At 39.5% G+C, this 18,808-nt stretch overlaps 2 protein-coding genes and 1 non-coding gene across 3 annotated transcripts in view; all 3 read left to right on the forward strand.

The window, feature by feature from the left end:
- LOC136835557 (receptor-type tyrosine-protein phosphatase alpha-like) overlaps nt 1–12,700 on the forward strand; it is a 31,317-nt gene extending 18,617 nt beyond the window's left edge. The window contains exons 8-10 of the mRNA XM_067099213.1: nt 6,441–6,592; nt 9,968–10,103; nt 10,500–12,700. Of these exons, the coding sequence (XP_066955314.1) occupies nt 6,441–6,592; nt 9,968–10,103; nt 10,500–10,574 (363 nt within the window). The 3' untranslated portion in view covers nt 10,575–12,700. The remainder of the gene's footprint in view (nt 1–6,440; nt 6,593–9,967; nt 10,104–10,499) is intronic.
- Nucleotides 1–18,808, forward strand: part of LOC136835554 (receptor-type tyrosine-protein phosphatase epsilon-like) — a 282,453-nt gene that overhangs the window by 101,314 nt on the left and 162,331 nt on the right. The gene's annotated exons all lie outside the window — the stretch shown is intronic.
- LOC136835981 (5S ribosomal RNA) lies at nt 1,971–2,089 on the forward strand. The gene has a single exon (XR_010852319.1). It is a non-coding gene; the product is annotated as a 5S ribosomal RNA (ribosomal RNA).

Consider the following 18,808-nt stretch of genomic DNA (forward strand, 5'->3'; position numbering starts at 1 on the left):
CCTCACTTTACATGCATGAGGTGTAGGGGGCAGGTTTGCTTGATAAATGATCGCTTACTTTGCCTCCCACCCTGCTAATTTATTAGTTCAGGATTTCATTCTCGCACTAATAGTGCTCCTTTTGCATCTGGAAGATGGCCAACAAAATATTATCTATTGCGAAGGTGCATAGATTGAGCGAGTCAAGCGATAATAAAGAAGAAACAATAGTAACGCTGGGTCAGTCAAAGTGCACGTCGTGAAAACGGACTCGTAAGGCGGACGCTGAAGAGGATATGTCCAATAAAGTTTTCGTAACTATGTTGTTACAACAAAATCAAACACTTATGGAGTTATTAAAGGAAATGTAAGGTTTGTTTTTGGAGATAGTCTACTGAGAGCAGCGGGACTAGAGTGACCACGTAGGCAGTGGCTGCCTCCTAGTAAAAAAGTAAACAAACGCTTTCGCGAGTTCAAAGTAGCACGGTAAACGTTAAAGATGCCATAATTTACTCAGGTCGGTATCAAACATTAGTTTTAGTCAGGGTGAGGAGATAACCTACCATAATTTTAGTTAAAACGACGAGAATAGGTTTTATCTCGCCGAGACTGATTTAAATCTACCGGCCTAACGTAGGCGAGCCAAATTCTAGTACTCGTAGGCTAAGCGGGAGTTGAGACTTCCCAAGTAGGTAGCCTATTTCACAATATATTGACTGGGGGGCCTTTCTGTCAAAATGCTTCGTCTCCCAGTCGTGCTCACCGCTCGCTGGATCGCCATCGTGACTCTCTGCTGCAGCGTGACACTCCGCAAGCAGCTATCCTGGACGCTTCTGTAGCTGCTCGTCAGGACGCTCCTCTCGCTGCCGTGCAGGACGCTCGGCTGGACCGCCATCGTGACACTCCGCAAGCAGCTATCCTGGACGCTTCTGTAGCTGCTCGTCAGGACGCTCCTCTCGCTGCCGTGCAGGACGCTCGGCTGGACCACCAGCGTGACGCTCCGCAAGCAGCTATCCTGGACTCTTCTGTAGCTGCTCGTCAGGACGCTTCTCTCGCTGCCGTGCAGGACGCTCGGCTGGACCGCCATCGTGACGCTCCGCAAGCAGCTATCCTGGACGCTTCTGTAGCTGCTCGTCAGGACGCTCCTCTCGCTGCCGTGCAGGACGCTCGGATGGACTCTCGGGAGGACGCCTCTTTGGTTGCTCGAAGTGAAGCTTCAGAGCAATCAAAGTCTGCGGGGAAGCGTAGATCCCATCTGCGTGTTGGACCGCAAGGCCTTCGTTTCTCCCATTGAAGAGGGAGAAGTCTCTTGTGAGTCGGAGCCTGCAGTCCTTGAGCAGCCTCCCCCTTCCTCGTCTACGGACTACCAGGTGTTAGCCGGCCTTTCTTAAGGACTTGTTTGGCGACAAGTTTCAAACCCTCGGCCACTCTCTCTCCTCCTTCGCAGTTTGCTTCGTCCTAGACGAGGAGAGCGCCGGGGTTTGTCAAGATGACTTCGTCTCTGGCGACGAAGAAGGCCTTCAAGAAGGTTAACACCTGGATGGAGGAAGGAAGACCCAAGGCAAGACTTCTTTTGCCCTGCCTCCGTCCAAGCTGAGCGGCAAGGCAGGTATATGGTAAGAGACCGGGGGAGGACGTCGGCTCAAGAGTTCCTTCGTTGTCCCAGGAGACTTCGCTAGCTTGGTCGACGCGCCTAGAAGGTCCCCTCCTGTCGGCTGCCAAAGTGTCCTGGACTATGTCGGAGACGGATCACCTTTTGAAAGGACTGTTTCGAACCATGGAGGTCTTCAATTTCCTGGACTGGTGTTTGGGGGCTCTAGACGTCAGGATTAGGAGTCCCGACTCGATCTGCCTGGGGGAGCTGTCCAGCGTGTTGAACTGCATGGACAAGGCAGTCAGGGATGGCTCAGAGGAACTGGCTTCCCTCTTTTGTACGGGCCTCTTGAAGAAGAGGGCCTTGTACTGTAACTTTACAGCCTATGGCCCTACCAGCCAACGGCCATACCACGTTGAAAGCACCGCTTCTCGTGCGATCAGCGAAGTTAAGCAACGTTGGGTCTGGTCAGTACTTGGATGGGTGACCGCCTGGGAACTCCAGATGCCTTTGGCGTCATACTTTTGCAAAGTCAGTTTCTCCGTCGCAGAGGGCTTTGCTGTTCTCCCCGTTTTCGAGCCATCTCTTCCCCCCAGTCCTTGTTCAAGGATCTCTCCTCCAGCTTGAAGGAGGCCACTCAAGACCTCTTGGCCCACTCGTCAAGACGCCCGGCAGTCCCTTTGATGTCGTTGTCGGGTCAGACCTCCAGGAAGTCGAAGCCCTTTCGTGGAGGAGCTTCTTCCTCGAGATCTTCTCCCCGAAGTAGAGGTCTTTTCAGAGGCGGAGCCCCGCCTAAACCTTGGGGCAGGAAGTGATTTGCAGCGCCTCCAGACACCTGTAGGAGCCAGGCTTCTTTCGTTTGCGAGAGCCTGGAGAGCAAGAGGGGCAGACACCTGGTCCCTTGAAGTTATCGAGAGGATACAAGATCCCCTTTCTCGACTCGCCACTTCTGTGCACGTCGCCCAGGGATCTGTCGTCCTCATTCCATCAAGAGAAGCAACAGATCCTTTTCGAGCTATTAGAGCAAATGCTCGAGCCAGAGCTGTGGAGCAAGTCCTGGAGCTGGACTCCCCAGGATTCTACAACCGACTGTTCCTAGTTCCGAAGCAGTCGGGAGGATTGAGACCAGTCCTTGATGTCAGTAGACTGAACCGCTTCATGGTGAAGGAGAAGTTCACGATGGAGACGTCCCAGTCTGTTTTAGGAGCATTAAGACCAGGAGATTCGATGGTCGCTCTGGACTTACAGGACGCTTTCTTTCACGTTCCCATACATCCCCAGTCGAGGAAGTATTTGAGGTTTGTACTAGGGGGACGAGTGTTTCAATTCAGAGCTCTTTGCTTCGGGCTAAGCACAGCTCCCATGATCTTCACGATTATCATGAGAAATGTGGCGAGATGGCTTCACTTGGCGGGTATTCGTATCTCGCTTTACCGGGCCGATTGGCTCATCCGAGCCTCTTCACAGTCAAGGTGTCTGGAGGACCTGAATGCGAATTTAGAGTTGACAAAGTCCCTAGGACTTCTAGTGAACGAAGAAAAGTCCCATCTGATCCCGACACAGTCCATCGTCTATCTGGGGATTCAGATGGATTCAGTGGCTTTTCAAGCTTTTCCATCCCAGGAACGTCAGTAGCAATGCTTAGAAAAGTCTCATCCTTCCTAGGGAAGGAAATATGCTCGGTGAGGGAATGGACGAGTTTGCTGGGGACCATTTCCTCTCTGGAGAAGTTTGTTTCCCTGGAAGACTTCATCTCAGGCCGCTCCAGTTTTTCCTGGCGGAAAACTGAATAGACAAGGAGAATCTAGAGGAGACCCTGAAGATCTCTCCTGTTTTCAAGATTCACCTGAGGTAGTGGCTCGACCCCTCGAGGTTGGTAGAAGGGGTTTCTCTATGCCTTCAGAGCCCCGACCTGGTGTTGTTTTCCTACGCTCCCAGGGAGGGATGGGGAGCAACACTAGAAGGGGAGAAAGTGTCAGGCACCTGGAGAGGGTAACAGGTGTCCTGGCACATCAATCTCAAGGAATTAGGGGCGATCCTGCTGGCCCTTCAATCCTTCGAGAGCCAAGTGTCAGGCCGAGTCGTACAAGTAAATTCAGACAACTCCACAGCCCTGGCATACCTCAAGAAACAGGGAGGAACTCGTTCCCGGTCCCTGTTCGCCCTGGCGAAGGAGATCCTGCTTTGGGCCCATGCGCGGGGGATCACGATCCTTGCGAGGTTCGTTGCAGGAGTGGAGAATATATCGCGGACCTTCTCGGTCGACAGCGGCAGCTTCTACCGACCGAGTGGACCCTTCACGAGGAAGTATGTCAGGAGCTGTGGAGGTTATGGGGACTTCCTTGGTAGATCTGCTCAGGCAGCCCCATTTCGAAAGGTACCTCAAAACTTCCCGCTCTGAGTCTAACTGCATTCAGACTATCAGCCGACAACAAGGATCTTCACGATCTCTTGAGATCCTTTGAGACTGTCAAGGTACCTCATTCCAGGACGCCTCCCTGGAACCTGGATGTCGTCCTAAATTTTTATGTCAAATACCTTCGAGCCTCTTTCTTGGCGTCTCAAGAATGTGACAAGGAAGTTTTTTTTTTTTTTTTTTTTTTTTTTTTTTTTTTCCCTAACTGCTCTGGCTACTGGCGAAGAGAGTTAGTGAACTTCAGGCTATCAATAATCATGTAGGTTTTAGAGGCCATAATGCAGTATGTTCTCTAAGCCGTATGTTCTTTGCTAAAACGAGAACCCGTCTACCCCTTGGCCCAGGACCTTCGAGATTAAGGGTATGACGGAAATTCTCGGACATGAACCAGAAAGAGTCATGTGTCCTGTCAGGGCTCTCAAATTTTATTTGCAGAAGACTCGGGGAAAGTCGAGGTCCTTCGGACAGTCTGTGGTGCTCTGTCAAGAGGCCGGATTTGCCTCTTTCTAAGAATGCACTGGCGTTCTTTTTAGAAGCACCATTTTAGAAGCACTTTTCCGACGTTCAAGACAGTGACTTGAGTCTTTTGAAGTTAAGGCTCACGAAGTTAGAGCCATTGCAACCTCGGTGGCTTTCCAGAAGAACATGTCCCTTTGCGATCTTCTGGGTTCCACCTTCTGGAAGCAATTCGGTGTTCGCTTCACATTACTTGCGGGACGTGAAGACAACATACGAAGACTGCTATTCGCTAGGACCATACGTTTCCGCACTCCAGATCGGCCCCATAACACTTCTAGGCCTGGACCTCTGTCGGACTCCCAGGACCAGGAGAGGAAGTCGAAAGCCACAGGAGGGTTGGGGGCTTCCCCACCGATCTGGCGTCCCTTCAGCAGGACCTGTTGTCGCTTCTGCAGACACAGTGTTGCGGGCAGGGAGCGATACTCATCCTATCCTTTAGAGGTTAGGAAGTATATTTTAATCTTGATTTTGTTTTTACGTCAGATCGGTCCCATAACGCTTCTAGGCCTGGACCTCTGTCAGACTCCCAGGACCAGGGAGAGAGGGCATGTCGAAAGCCGCAAGAGGGTTACGGAGGCTTCCCCCGATCTGGCGTCCCTTCGGCAGGACCTGTTGACGCTCTAGGTCAGGTGGTTGGTCGTTGCTCCTTTTGCCCTCACAGTATGGCCTTATGATCTAGTCCCATTGTGGTCACGCCCCCGTGGACAGATCATCTAGAACTCACCAGCTATATAGGTCACTACCTTGCTGGAGACTCTAGTAAAGCAGAAGCAGGCTTGGGTGACAGTAATCACGAAGTCAGCTATGCTAACATAGGCCTGGACCTCTGTCGGACTCCCAGGACCAGGGAGAGGGCATGTCGAAAGCTGTAAGTTGGTTACGGGGACTTCCCACCGATCTGGCGTCCCTTCGGCAGTTGATGCTCTCGGTCAGGTGGTTGGTCATTGCTCCTTTTGCTCTCACAGTATGGTCTTATGATCTAGTCCCATTGTGGTCATGCCCCCGTGGACAGATCATCTAGAACTCACCAGCTATATAGGTCACTACCTTGCTGGAGACTGTAGTAAAGCAGAAGCAGGCTTCGGTGACTGTAATCACGAAGTCAGCTATGCTAACAAGTAAGGAACCAAGGCGTCAATCGCCTACATATATTTGTTTCCTAAATCCTATTCTGTCTCTTCCCACCTCCAATGGTGGGATTCAGCTATATATATATCTGACAGGTAAGTTGCATGAACAAAATGATATTTTAATGATAAAATAAAGTTTGTTCATACTTACCTGGCAGATATATATAATCATAGTGCCCACCCTCCTCCCCTCAGGAGACAGTGGCACTAGAAAATCTGAATAGAAAATGGGAATGGTTCCTGATACCCGCCTCCCAGCGGCGGGAATGGGTGTTAACCACCTGGCCCCACTGCGTGTGCATGAGTTTTGGAATTCTGTCGGACTTCGGAGAATACAGCTATATATATATCTGCCAGGTAAGTATGAACAAACTTTATTTTATCATTAAAATATCATTTTTAGTTTTTCATAAAAGAAAACTATTGTGCTGGCTTTGTCTGTCCATCCTCACTTTTTCTGTCTGCCCTTGGATCTTAAAAACTACTAAGGCCATAGGGCTGCAATATATTGATCATCCACCCTCCAGTCATCAAAAATCCAAATTGCAGCCATTTAGCCTCAGTAGTTTTATTTTATTTAAGGTTAAAGTTAGCCATAATCGTGTGTCTGGCAACGATATAGGACAGGCCACCACCTGGCTGTGGTTAAAGTTTCATGGGCCGCGGCTCATATAGCATTATACCGAGACCACCGAAAGAGAGATGTATTTTCAGTGGCCTTGATCATACACTGTGCATAAAACTCAATTGCGCCGAAGAAACTTGGGCCCATTTTTTACTTGTTTTCCTCTTTGTGTTTCAGGGACTGTGCCATACTCTAACTGCTTATGTTGTTCTTAATTGGGAATATAGATCACCAACTCCTAGGAGTCCAAAAGTTTTGTTAAATCTGGCTGACAGATTGCTCCAGCCAGATGCACAGGCCAATGCTGGGCCTATTCTGCTATGTTGTGGGTATGCAAAACATTACTTTTTATGTTTGAAGTTTTAATAGTCTGTACTTCCTGTTAGAGACTTCACTAAAGCATTGTTTTTCTTAAATTATTATAGTTAATCAAGGTTATTCATTTAGAATGATATGTTGTGCCAAAGATATACAGTATATGTTTTTTGGTTGCTACATATCCATTAGGGTTACAGATGTTTCCCCAGAGCGAATCAGGGAAGAGCATTACGTAAGGCAAGGTAAGATAATGTACGTATGAAATAACTGAATTCCTCTGGACAGTTGACTTTATTTCCCTGCATCGAAGATGTTACTTATCCTCCTAAAATAAATCTCAGAAATTTAGAGTGTCCTATAGGCCAATCATTAATTTCTTCATAGGCCCGTCTTAACCCCAGTGAAAAATTTTCTTTGCTAGACAGTAATCGGAACTCTTTTGTATGACCTCTGAAAGAAGAGCAAAAGTAATATTTACTGTAGTTGGAATTGTAAATAAACAAAGTCATAGATAAAGATGACTAAAATGTATACAGTAGAATCCCCTGGGTAATGGACCTAATCTGTTGTTCTTTTAACTGATCAGTCCTTGAAATGAATGAATTTTTTACCAAAAGAAATACAGTAATGGGAATTGGATTAATCTGTCCTCTATACCCAAAAATACAGGGAATAAAAGCATTTCAACTCAAATTTAAGCCCAGCATGCTGAAGTCACACAAAGGCATAAACAAAATAAATACATATATACAAAATCAATGCAAATTTGTTTTCACTTTACCTGTATTTGGGAGAGTTGATGGCATGCGTGGTAGGTGGTGAGAAAGGTGAAGAGGAGGAAAGATGTTATTGTGTGGGAGGGGATTCCCCTTCTGCAAAAATAGCAGGCAACTGCAGATAACTTTGCTTCTGGGTTTGTTTCTCTTTTTCTTTTCCTACTGCCTTTTTGAGATTCATTGCTTCTTTCTCACTGAAAGCCTGTCAAATCGTGTTTAGTTTTGCCTGCATTTGAACATGTTCTTAAAGTGAGAGATAGCATTGTCATTCAGCAGGTCTGTAGCTCATTTTGCTTCAGTTTTGTCAGGTAATATTTTTCAAGAAAACTTTGCACTTCTGTTTTGCAGACATCTCTTATTATTGAACTAGGGACATCTTCCCTTTCCCCCCGCTTTCTGTAACGGTTGTCTGTGGCTCACTCCCTCAAAGGGACTATGATTACTTACATTCTTGCATTAGGATTGCAAAAGAAAAAACACACAGACTCAGGAGATAGTGTGGCAGAGATTTGCATTGAACAAGACCTGCACGTGGACTTACACCTCTTTGTTTCAGCTGGGAACTGCACACACATGATGCACCTAACCCCAGTCATGTTTTAGCTGGTCATCTTTGTCTTGAAACCAAGCAAAAGCCCACTAACGAGGCAGATTTTTTTATTGGAAAAAATGTCCTGAAGCCAATTCTTCTGCTAGTGGAGATGTCTGCTAACCAAGGTTCCACTGTTACAAAGATTCATTCCTGTATCACCAGATTATAGTAGATGAGCTAACAAATGAATAGTAGCTTGAATGTAATATCTTAGTATTGCTTGTATTTGCAGTCTCCTCAGATGACTTGACTTAAGGGAACATTAGTGGCTAACAGAAGTAAAATTTTAGTAGAGTAAAAGGTTTTACCAGTAAATTGTACCATAGCATGTGTCACAATATTTTTGAGAGAAAGCTTATGGTAAAAGTGGCCCTTTTTGCCATATACATGTAATGGTGTGTCTAGAACATTTAAATCGAAAGAAACTCGTGGAAGTGTTCTAGTGGAGGTTTTGTTCATACACTTCTTCATATAATGGCTCCTCACTCTTAGTTGTCAGTGAATAAATTCCTCTACATGAAGCTTTTTTTCTGTTTCTACTTGAGATCATTGGGGATGTGAAGTAGGCTGGCTTCTGTATGTGTTCTCTGCTGACTGACTGCCTTGGCTTTCTTGTTCCTTGGCTTATGTAGACAGTCACCCTCAGCTCTCACTTAAATGTTTGGGTCCTACGCTCTGCAATACCACAAGCAGAAATTACATAAGTCGAACCAACTTAGGCAGTTTGGAAACATCTGAAAATCAGATTATGTTAAATCTCTTAGAAAATCATTATTAACATGCCTTTGAACACAAATATGAAAGCTTCGTGTTAACTTCTTACCAACATTCAGTTAAAGAAAAAATAAGCAGTTAAATGAAATAATATTGTGTGATGATTGTTTCCAAAATAATACAGAGAATGTCATTGTCTACTTTTGAACTTCGGCAAAGAAAGCTATTAAAGGGAGGAACTATACAAAAGAAAAATAAATGACTCTTCTTGACTTACCCTTTGACAGCAAGTGACAGGAAGAATATTGTAATAAAACATGTTCATATGGTACCTGGTTAGTTTAGGAGATTAAAATGTTCTTTCTTATTTGTAATATTTGTAGTGTGTATATTTGAACTTTTCTTCAATTTTTATTTTGTTCTCATGGGATGTCATGTTCAGGTTGTATTTACAAATTGTAAATGCTACAAAATGTTATTTCATATTTCTAATATTCCTATTTTTTAGTTTTCCATTATCTGAGATTTTACAAAGAAATTGCTTCGTAAGTCTACATCCAAGACTATCAAAATCTTGAAATACTACACCTGCACACACACACACACACTTTTGGCAAAGAAAATTTTTCCACACAACGTGACTGGGTAGTTTATGTATACATTACTAAGTAATCGGTTCACGTTTTCCAGTTAGTTGGTATGTCACAATCAGAAAAACTAACTAAATATTAAAGTCATTGAACCTGAAAAAACGAAGTATTTTGAAAATAAACGAAATGAAAAACTACAATAATCAATATGCTGTAACAGCCGAAGTCACTGTACTTCAGTGCATTGTGATGGTTGATTGTGCGAAGCACATCAACTAAAACAAAGCGCTCAGTTCACCAGAGTATTGCAAACTTTTTTTGTATCTTTTGCAAAATTGTTCTTGTCAAAGTTGGGGTGTGTCTTCAAGGTCAGAGCATCTTTGGTGTTAGGAAATGCGGTAGCTGACTAACTAGTTGAGTAAATATAAGGCATCTTTTCTTTCCAAATGATATGTGAGGAATAACCCAAAAGTCCAAAATAATGTTCATATTGGCATCATTTCTGTATGTGCAAATCAGTACCCCTTCAAACTTGGGTGTTCAACAGAAGAAAATTTAATTTTTCAGAATTTACAGCCATCATTCAAATGTAAATTTGCATCTATGCTTGATGATATATGTATGACAAACAGTGACAGTGTGGTCAGCTGCAAACAAACAAACTTATCACTGTACTGTATCACTAAAGGTTAATTTATAAGAAAATTATTTCAGGGATGGAGTGACAGCATGTGGTTTACTGGCAGGGCTGATCTTCATTTTACAGCGAGTTCATACTGAGCAAGTTGCTGACATTTATAGAGCTGTTGTAAAACTGATGAGGTGCCGGTACCAGTTCATAACTTGCAAAGTATGTATGTCAAAGTGCCTTGTAGTTGTACGTAGTGGTAAACTGGAGTTACTTTCTTATACTTAAGCTATGCTCTTGTTCAACTAATTATTAAATTGTAGTAGATTTATGGCAATCATATGATGGTTTAAAACTCATTTGATGGTGCTTTACCATTTGATACTAATTAGTGTTTGATATCTAAAGTGAAAGTTATTTACCTACATATCTAAGAAATTTTTTCTTGAATTGTAAATTATATTGGAGTTGTTATTGTCAATTTCGTGTGTAATGACTGTCATTTCATTCCACCAAAATGTAAATACTTCACATATTTTTTCCCCCAAGTGAATGTTTTTACTAATTTATATTTTGTTTTTGACCCCCATTATTTATTCTGTTCCCTTTCATTTCCAGGAACAGTATGCAATGCTTTATAGTGCAGCCTCGAACTACCTGAAGGATTTTCCAATATATGAAATTGTTTATTAAGATCATTTTTAAAGCTGTCCAGCATAACCAATCATGAATGCTGTGGAAAAGACAAAACCATAAATCACCCAGTCATAAAACTGGCTAAAATGCCTGCAGAGATTTTACAGATTTACAGGTTGTGATTGGGGTTGATGCATTTTGCAACATTGCTGTGAGATAAATTTGTTCGTACAGGGACACAACCATATCCTTTCATATATGGAGTATCCTTGAGCGCAAGCTGGAATGGCCCCTGAATCTTGGTAACAAGATAGTTAACTGGTGGATATGGGCAGGTGAGAGGGGTAACCTCTCACTCACTGCCGTGTCACACTTCACTCTTTCTTCTGCCACCATCACAATGAAATATCCCTGCTCCTTCTTCCCTGTGGGCTAGTTGGATTCTTGGATGTGGATGAGTAGCTTAATACTATTGTTCCCTTTCACCTCTTTTGTGTACAGTACTTAGATTTTGACTTTCCTTGTATCTTGTGGTTTTGTTTTTCTCTGTATAAAGAAGGAACATGAACTTCATGTCGCCCATATTGGTAGACCCATGTGTACTTTTGTTCTTATTGTAGGATGGGGCAGGGAATGTACTTGTTCTCCTCCTTGTGATGATTTGATTCATGGCCCTCACCTTAGTGAGAGAAGTATAGGAAGATGAGGAGTGTTAGGAAGATTTTTTTGGGGGTTCCTTGGGGGCAACACTCCTCTGGTGACACCATTGAACCCATCTGGTTCCCTCTTACCATTGGCTGCCATTTGTCTTAAACCTGCACCCGGATCTTTGAGGACAATCAAACCAGTAAGAACATTGCTTCCTTTGAATACCTTCGTAAAATCTGACCTACTCTTAACCTTTCATGAAGTCCATCATGTGTTGCCCTCTGTGACACGCCGGAAGGAAGGAAGAATGATGAACTAACTACCAATCTGTCTTGTGCTGCTTCAGCAGTTCCTGTGGTTACCATGTCTGCTACAGGTTTCAGGTAATGAGGGTGGGTGTCTGACATAGCCAGACTGCCTTTACCTCATTTTACCTGAGAGATAAATGTCCACAAGGCCTCTGACATTTCTGTTTGGGATCAGTGGTGGCTGCTCAACAAGTTGTGTAGTTAGAGACATGCAGTGGCACACTTCATGTCTTGGTGGAATTCTTGAGCTTCATATGTCTTTGTAGAAAGTGTGACTGAGGAATGAATGGTTCTCGCTTCCTTGCCCTTTCCCCTTCTTGAGCTGCATCTGGGCTGAACTACACACTAGAAATGAATGAGATACAGGTAAGTGCACAGTTAGCACCTGTTCCAAGTAGCTTAGAATGCATCCCCCCTGTCCTTTCACTTTTAACAAGGGGTAGGAAGGATACTGTAGAGCATTTGTCTGAACCCATTACTTAGTACCCTTTTTTTTTTTTTTTTTTTTTTTTTTTTCTTCTCCTAATTCCCCTCCCCCCCCTTTTTTTTATTTATTTATTTATTTAGTTAACTACTTAATTTTTTATGTACTCTTTCCCCCATTCTTTTCCCAGCCCGAGAAGAACCCTAAAAGAGTTCAGAGGTCTGGTTAAACAAATCATTTATAACTAACTAACTAACTTAGTAATAGCCAGAGTAAAGCTGCCCACTGACTTTACAGCTCCCTTGGGAAATGTCATGATCTGAATTATTGTTCCTTCTTGCATTCCCCTCCTTTTTTCAGGGATCTCAGGCCCAGAGAACTACCTCTCTGGTTTACTTTTCACAAGAGCAGTTGTAGGTTACAGGAACCTTTGCATCCCTCACCTGGTTAGGAACAAGGAGCGCAGCATTTCTGGTTGGGATCCAACTCTCTTTCTTTAGCAGAGACTACCCCCTTTATAAGGGGTAAGTCACCTTTTGTGAAAGGCGATGGTTGCATCCCCTCAGGAACATATAACAGTTTGTATTTTTCCGAGGTATGCAAACTAGAGCCTTTCAGATAGGTTGTACCCACTTCAACCACCCCACTTTGTGATGATTGAGGGGTGCCCCGACCTCTCCCCCCCATCTCCACTAGTTAGTTAACTACTGTACCTTGTTATGAAGATTCAACAGCCACTTCAGGTCTCGCTGAAGGATATTCCATATACGAAAGCCTCTGGCATATATCTAGAAAATACAAATTGCTTCAAAAATGTTTATATATATATATATATATATATATATATATATATATATATATATATATATATATATATATATATATATATATATATATATATATATATATATATATATATATATTTATATTTATATATATTATATATATATATATATATATATATATATATATATATATATTATATACATAATATATATATTTTATATATATATATATATATATATATATATATATATATATATATATATATACATATATATATATAACATATATGTATGTGTGTATATATATATATATATATATATATATATATATATATATATATATATATATATATATATATATATATATATATATATATATATATATATATATATATATATATATATATATATATATATATATATATATATATATATATATATATATAGAGGCAGTCCCGGTTACCAGCGGCCTCGGTTATCGGCGATCTGGTTTTACAGTACGACGCTTGTCTAGCAACGACGATAACCAGATTTTCAATAGCGATCCCCGGTTATTGGAGCTGATCCCCGGTTATCGGCGATGATCTCCGGATATCAATGCTGATAACCAGGGATTGGTGCTATTATCACTGATTTTTGGTTAGCAGTGATTTTCAGTTATGATCACGCTGTCGGGAATGGAACTGTGCCGATAATCGGGACTGCCTGATATATATATATATATATATATATATATATATATATATATATATATATATATATATATATATATATATATATATATATATATATATATATATGTAATATATGTAATATATGTACTGTATTATTATATTCAGCTAAGGCCACAGGAAAACTAAAAGGAGCTCCAAGCATTTTTGTGTTATTTCAACACATTTTCGAGGTACAATGCTAAAAACATTGAGAATATCTAACAAAGTAAACATAAAAGCTGATAAAATGGCAACCTAAATATTCAAAAAATTTTTAAAACCAGTACAGCAGGTACAGAGCAGCTCAACAGGTGATTAAAAAGAAACAACCTAACAAATGTCTTTAACAACAAATGGATCTAGTTTGTACATACCCTGGCTTAATCCAAAAAGCACAAAAAACTTTTTAATCAGTAACTACCAGAGTGCCTTTTAACAATCAAAATATACTTATTTTTCCATTTAGTGATCTCCCACGTAGGGTTCCAAGTTCTTGCAGGAATTTTAATATTAAATGTTTTTAAATTTTCAAATACCTTGAAAAACATACTAATAAGGAATTCTCCCAGAGTTTGTCAGGGCTGTATTTGCAGGGCTTCTTGCATGAATTGCGAGTGTTTTTATATAGGACAATCTGGGAAGGGACTGGAGGCAAGAATTAAACAACGCAGATATAGAATATGAGAATGGGACAAATGTCAAATACTTTGTTTGTACACATTAATAATTTTAATCATATGATTCTTTGGGAGGGGGCAAAAGTTGTTTTATATTGTAGCAATATAACACATAAAAATGTTATTGAATCTGCTTTGATTAAATATCTCGGTGACTTACTAATGTAAGCCTTGGTATGTACTGACTAGACCCATTTGTTGTTAAAGACATTTGTAAGATTTTTTTTTAATCACCTGTTGAGCTGTTCTGTACCTGCTGTACTGGTTTTAACCAGATTTTGAATATTTGTGTTGCCATTTTATCAGTTTTTATATTTGCTTTGTTAGATATTCTTGGTGTTTTTAGCATTGTACCTCAAAAATATGTTGAAATAACATGAAAATTCTTCATTCCCTATGTTTAACAACATTCATATCAATAGAGCCCCAGCATATTCGTGCAAACACATACAAAACTTGGCAAAGCTTCAGCACAAAAGCTCATGTAATGCAAAATGTATGAACAAAACAACAGCTAAATAAAGTACTGGGTTACTGCCAGTTAACCACATTGTTATCAAGCTTCAGCAACTGATTACAAATCACATGATTCCAGCAGTTTTAAAATTAAATTATAATATATATATATATATATATATATATATATATATATATATATATATATATATATATATATATATATATATATATATATATATATATATATATATATATATATATATGTATATATATATGTGTGTGTGTGTAATATATATATATATATATATATATATGTATGTATGTGTGTGTGTGTGTGTATATATATATATATATATATATATATATATATATATATATATATATATATATATATATATATATATATATATATATATATATATATATATATATATATATATATATATATATATATATATAAATCTTATTCGTCTTAAGTTTTATTCTTGTTTGGGCAATAATATGATGGCGAGTTCTTTTTATTATGTTTCTTTACCACCTGTTATGCTTTTATTCGTTACCCATGTAAAGAAGTTTATTATTTCCTTTAGTTGCTTTATCGTTTCTAGCTTTGTGTTTTAGTAGCGTTTTCAGCCTTAGGAGGCTTTAGAAAGACACAGTGCAGGTTTCTTACCTCATTAACACACTAATTAAAATATACAATAATTATTTGCAAGTTAAGTGAATCAATGCATGAGTCGAAGTGTGAGTCAGAGTGTGAGCCTTGCTTTCTTGATACCAACCCATAACTGGTGAGGCCTACGACCTCACTCTCTAAGGCTTACGACCTCACACTCTATGGCTCCCTTTCTCTCTGCTGCTCTCTGATTCCAAAATGGAATGCCCCTCCAAAAAATAGGCGGGCAACAGCTTCTGTCCAGCCCCTTGATAGATGTCTAATCGGTTGAAGTTATCTAAGGACTTCCTTTTGAATGATTGCTTTATTGTTAATTGACATAGGAAATGGATATACATTGATTAATGTGTTTGTGATCCTAGTATTGAAAGGTACAATCAAAATAATTTTATCATAAAACACTTTGGCACTTATTAAATTATAGTACATGAATACATCTTCTACAAGTGGCTGAAAGTGTTTTTGCATGATGCAAAACCTAATAATTTCTTCTAATTCTTTAGGAGTGATTAGTGTTGGGCTCAAAATACCTTTATAAGCAAGCAAAATGGCATTTAATGTGTTTTTATGTTCTTGTAATATCACTTCACTTTCTAGAGCAAATGTTTTTAAAAACTGTATGTTTTCCAACTTACTCAGTTCCTTTGTTACATTTTGATTTACCCTATTTATGAAATCTTTCAATTTTGATTTTGTGATTTTATCACTTTATTCATCATAATAGTGAGAAATCATGTTATCAGAAAAATAAAAGGGATATTGAAAAAACTTAATGATGAAAATTAGAAAAATTTGATGTTAACATAAGTTTATTGTTCAAATGTTTATTGTACATGTATTCCTTTAGTATTTGATATTTTAATAATGTTTGATCTTTTAATATTATTTTTTTTTAATATTTTGATGAACTTATATCTTTTTCTCCACAGTTGGAGAAACACCTTTTATTATATCCATTATTATGTTTTGAATCCATTTTGTTTGCATTCATTTTATGTTTAGTTAAACATTGAGGACAATGTTTGATAAGTGACAGTGATGTAATGATATAATGAAATATGAAAAACGTATATGTAACAGAAGGAAAAAGAACTGAGAAGAGTAACAGTGATAGAGTGATGAATAGTAAAGAGGGATAGAGAGAGAGAGAGAGAGAGAGAGAAATTAACAGTGAGAGAGAGATGGAAAAGCAAATCAGGATATGTTATTGTTGAAGGAATGACGATCGAAGCAAAGGTGTCATGAATACATAGCCAAACATTGGCGCGGCACTGGCGGAAGTTAATCACATCAAAATCGTTAAACAATGCCATAACAACCTCACCTGTGAACCTTAATTTGCAAATCTCGCCGTAAATCTAAGATTTCCTGTGACGTAATTAGTTCCACCTACTAAGGAGGAGTTAATTGTTCTGATTACACCCAGAGGAAGTCCTTAGATAACTTCAACCAATTAAACATCTACCAAGGGGCTGGACAGAAGCTGTTGCCCGCCTATTTTTAGGAGGGGCATTCCATTTTGAAAATCCTTCAAAAAGAGAAGCAGAGAGAAAGGGGAGCCTTAGAGAGAGGTCGTAGGCCTCACCAGTTGTGGGTTGGTTTCAAGAAAGCAAGGCTCACACTCTGACTCACACTTCAACTCAAACAACGATTCACTTAACTTGTAAATAATTATTGTATATTTTAAATAGTGTGTTAATGAAGTAAGAAACCTGCACTGTCTTTCTAAAGCCTCCTGAGGCTGAAAACGCTACTACAACACAAAGCCAGAAACGATAAAGCAACTAAAGGAAATAATAAACTTCTTTACATGGGCAACGAATAAAAGCATAACAGAAGGTGGTAAAGAAACATAATAAAAAGAACTTGTCATCATATTATCCCCCAAACAGGAATAAAATGAGAGACGAATAAGAAGTCATTACATATATATATATATATATACAGGCAGTCCCCGATTTACAATTGCTGTGGCTTACGACGTTACGAGGTTATGACGCTTTTCAAGTATATTCATCAGAAATTATTTCCTGGTTTACGACGCATGTTCCAGGGTTATAATGTGTTGTACGTTGATCCGACGGAAGAAACATGGCTCCAAAAAGGCAGAATAAAAATTTGGAGTTTTTTTTTAATGAAAAACTCAATAAAAATGCATTTTACATCGTTTTCAGTACTCCCAAAGCATTAAAAGTAAGGTCTTAAGATTTTTGACGATTTTTCGGTTTACGACGCGGTGTAGGAACAAAACCCCTGTCGTAAACTGGGGACTGCCATATATATATATATATATATATATATATATATATATATATATATATATATGTGTGTGTGTGTGTGTGTGTGTATATATATATATAATATATATACACACAATATATATATATATATATATATATATATATATATATATATATATATATATATATATATATATATTATATTGTGTGTGTATATATATGTGTGTGTGTGTGTATAGATATACATGTTTATATAAGTGTGTATATATATAATGTGCTTAAATATGAATACAGTATATACATTGTGTGCATATGCTCATGAAAGTGCTTATATGCTTTGAGAGTAAAGATTCATTATTCAGTTCATGAATGGCATTAAGCTTTTACAATTTTACCAAAATGCCAGGGTAACTGAATATGGGTGTTAATAATTATATTGTCTATTTCTGTATGCATTGATTACCCATAATAAAACTCACGTCTCTCATTGTTGGTATGCATTTCCCTTAAAGGTAATGGTTGATAAGAATTTTGTAAGATAACCAATGTACTTCTGAATGAGGAGCAACACTCATATTCAGGCTCAGGTTTTAGAAAGTTTTGATTGCTGTACAACCGGACAGATTTTTCAATGCCAGCACTTCTTGTGTTTTTGTAATATCCTGTGGAGTTTAGTAGATACTCTTTTTAGCAGAGTTTTCAGTAATCTGAAATGATGAGAGATTGATAATGAGCAGTAGAAGCACGGGAAAGGGCATTTCACAGCATCTTGGAAATCAAACATGCATCAGCTCCCAAGATCCTCCCCACCCAAGGGAGACTTGGCAAAGGAAGCCATTTGGCTGCTGAAGACTCAGATAAACCTATGCACCCAACCCAAACCCCTCCCCCCCCAATAGGTCAAAGGAATAAAAATTCTTTGTGCCCTTGTAACTCTTATCATGACCTGAGTAGAGAATGAGCTTGGGACCAAACCAGAGAAAAGTCACTAGCTATACCACTGAATTACTGTAACCATCAGTGGTGGAAGAACATACAGTGTAAGAGGAGGAGGGAAAATGAACTCATTAAGGATCATTGCATTTAAATAGATTTCAAAATAGAACAAAGTGATACATTCACTATTCATGAAAATGAATTAGTGACACATTGCAGAGCTTCTGAACACAGATTTCATGGCTTCTCAAAGCTAGTCAGCCAGCCTCAGTTTTAGTACGATGGCTTCAATTCCACAAGAATGTTTTTTCTTTAATATAGGGTGTCCACTTTAATTCATTCCACTTTGGATGAAATCTGATTAAGCAAGCAGGAATTGCCGACCACTAGTTGCTTTTCAAAACATACGATACTAATCTGTACCA

The sequence above is a fragment of the Macrobrachium rosenbergii genome, chromosome 55 (assembly GCF_040412425.1).
Source record: "Macrobrachium rosenbergii isolate ZJJX-2024 chromosome 55, ASM4041242v1, whole genome shotgun sequence".
In the NCBI taxonomy this organism is placed as follows: Eukaryota; Metazoa; Arthropoda; class Malacostraca; order Decapoda; family Palaemonidae; genus Macrobrachium; species Macrobrachium rosenbergii.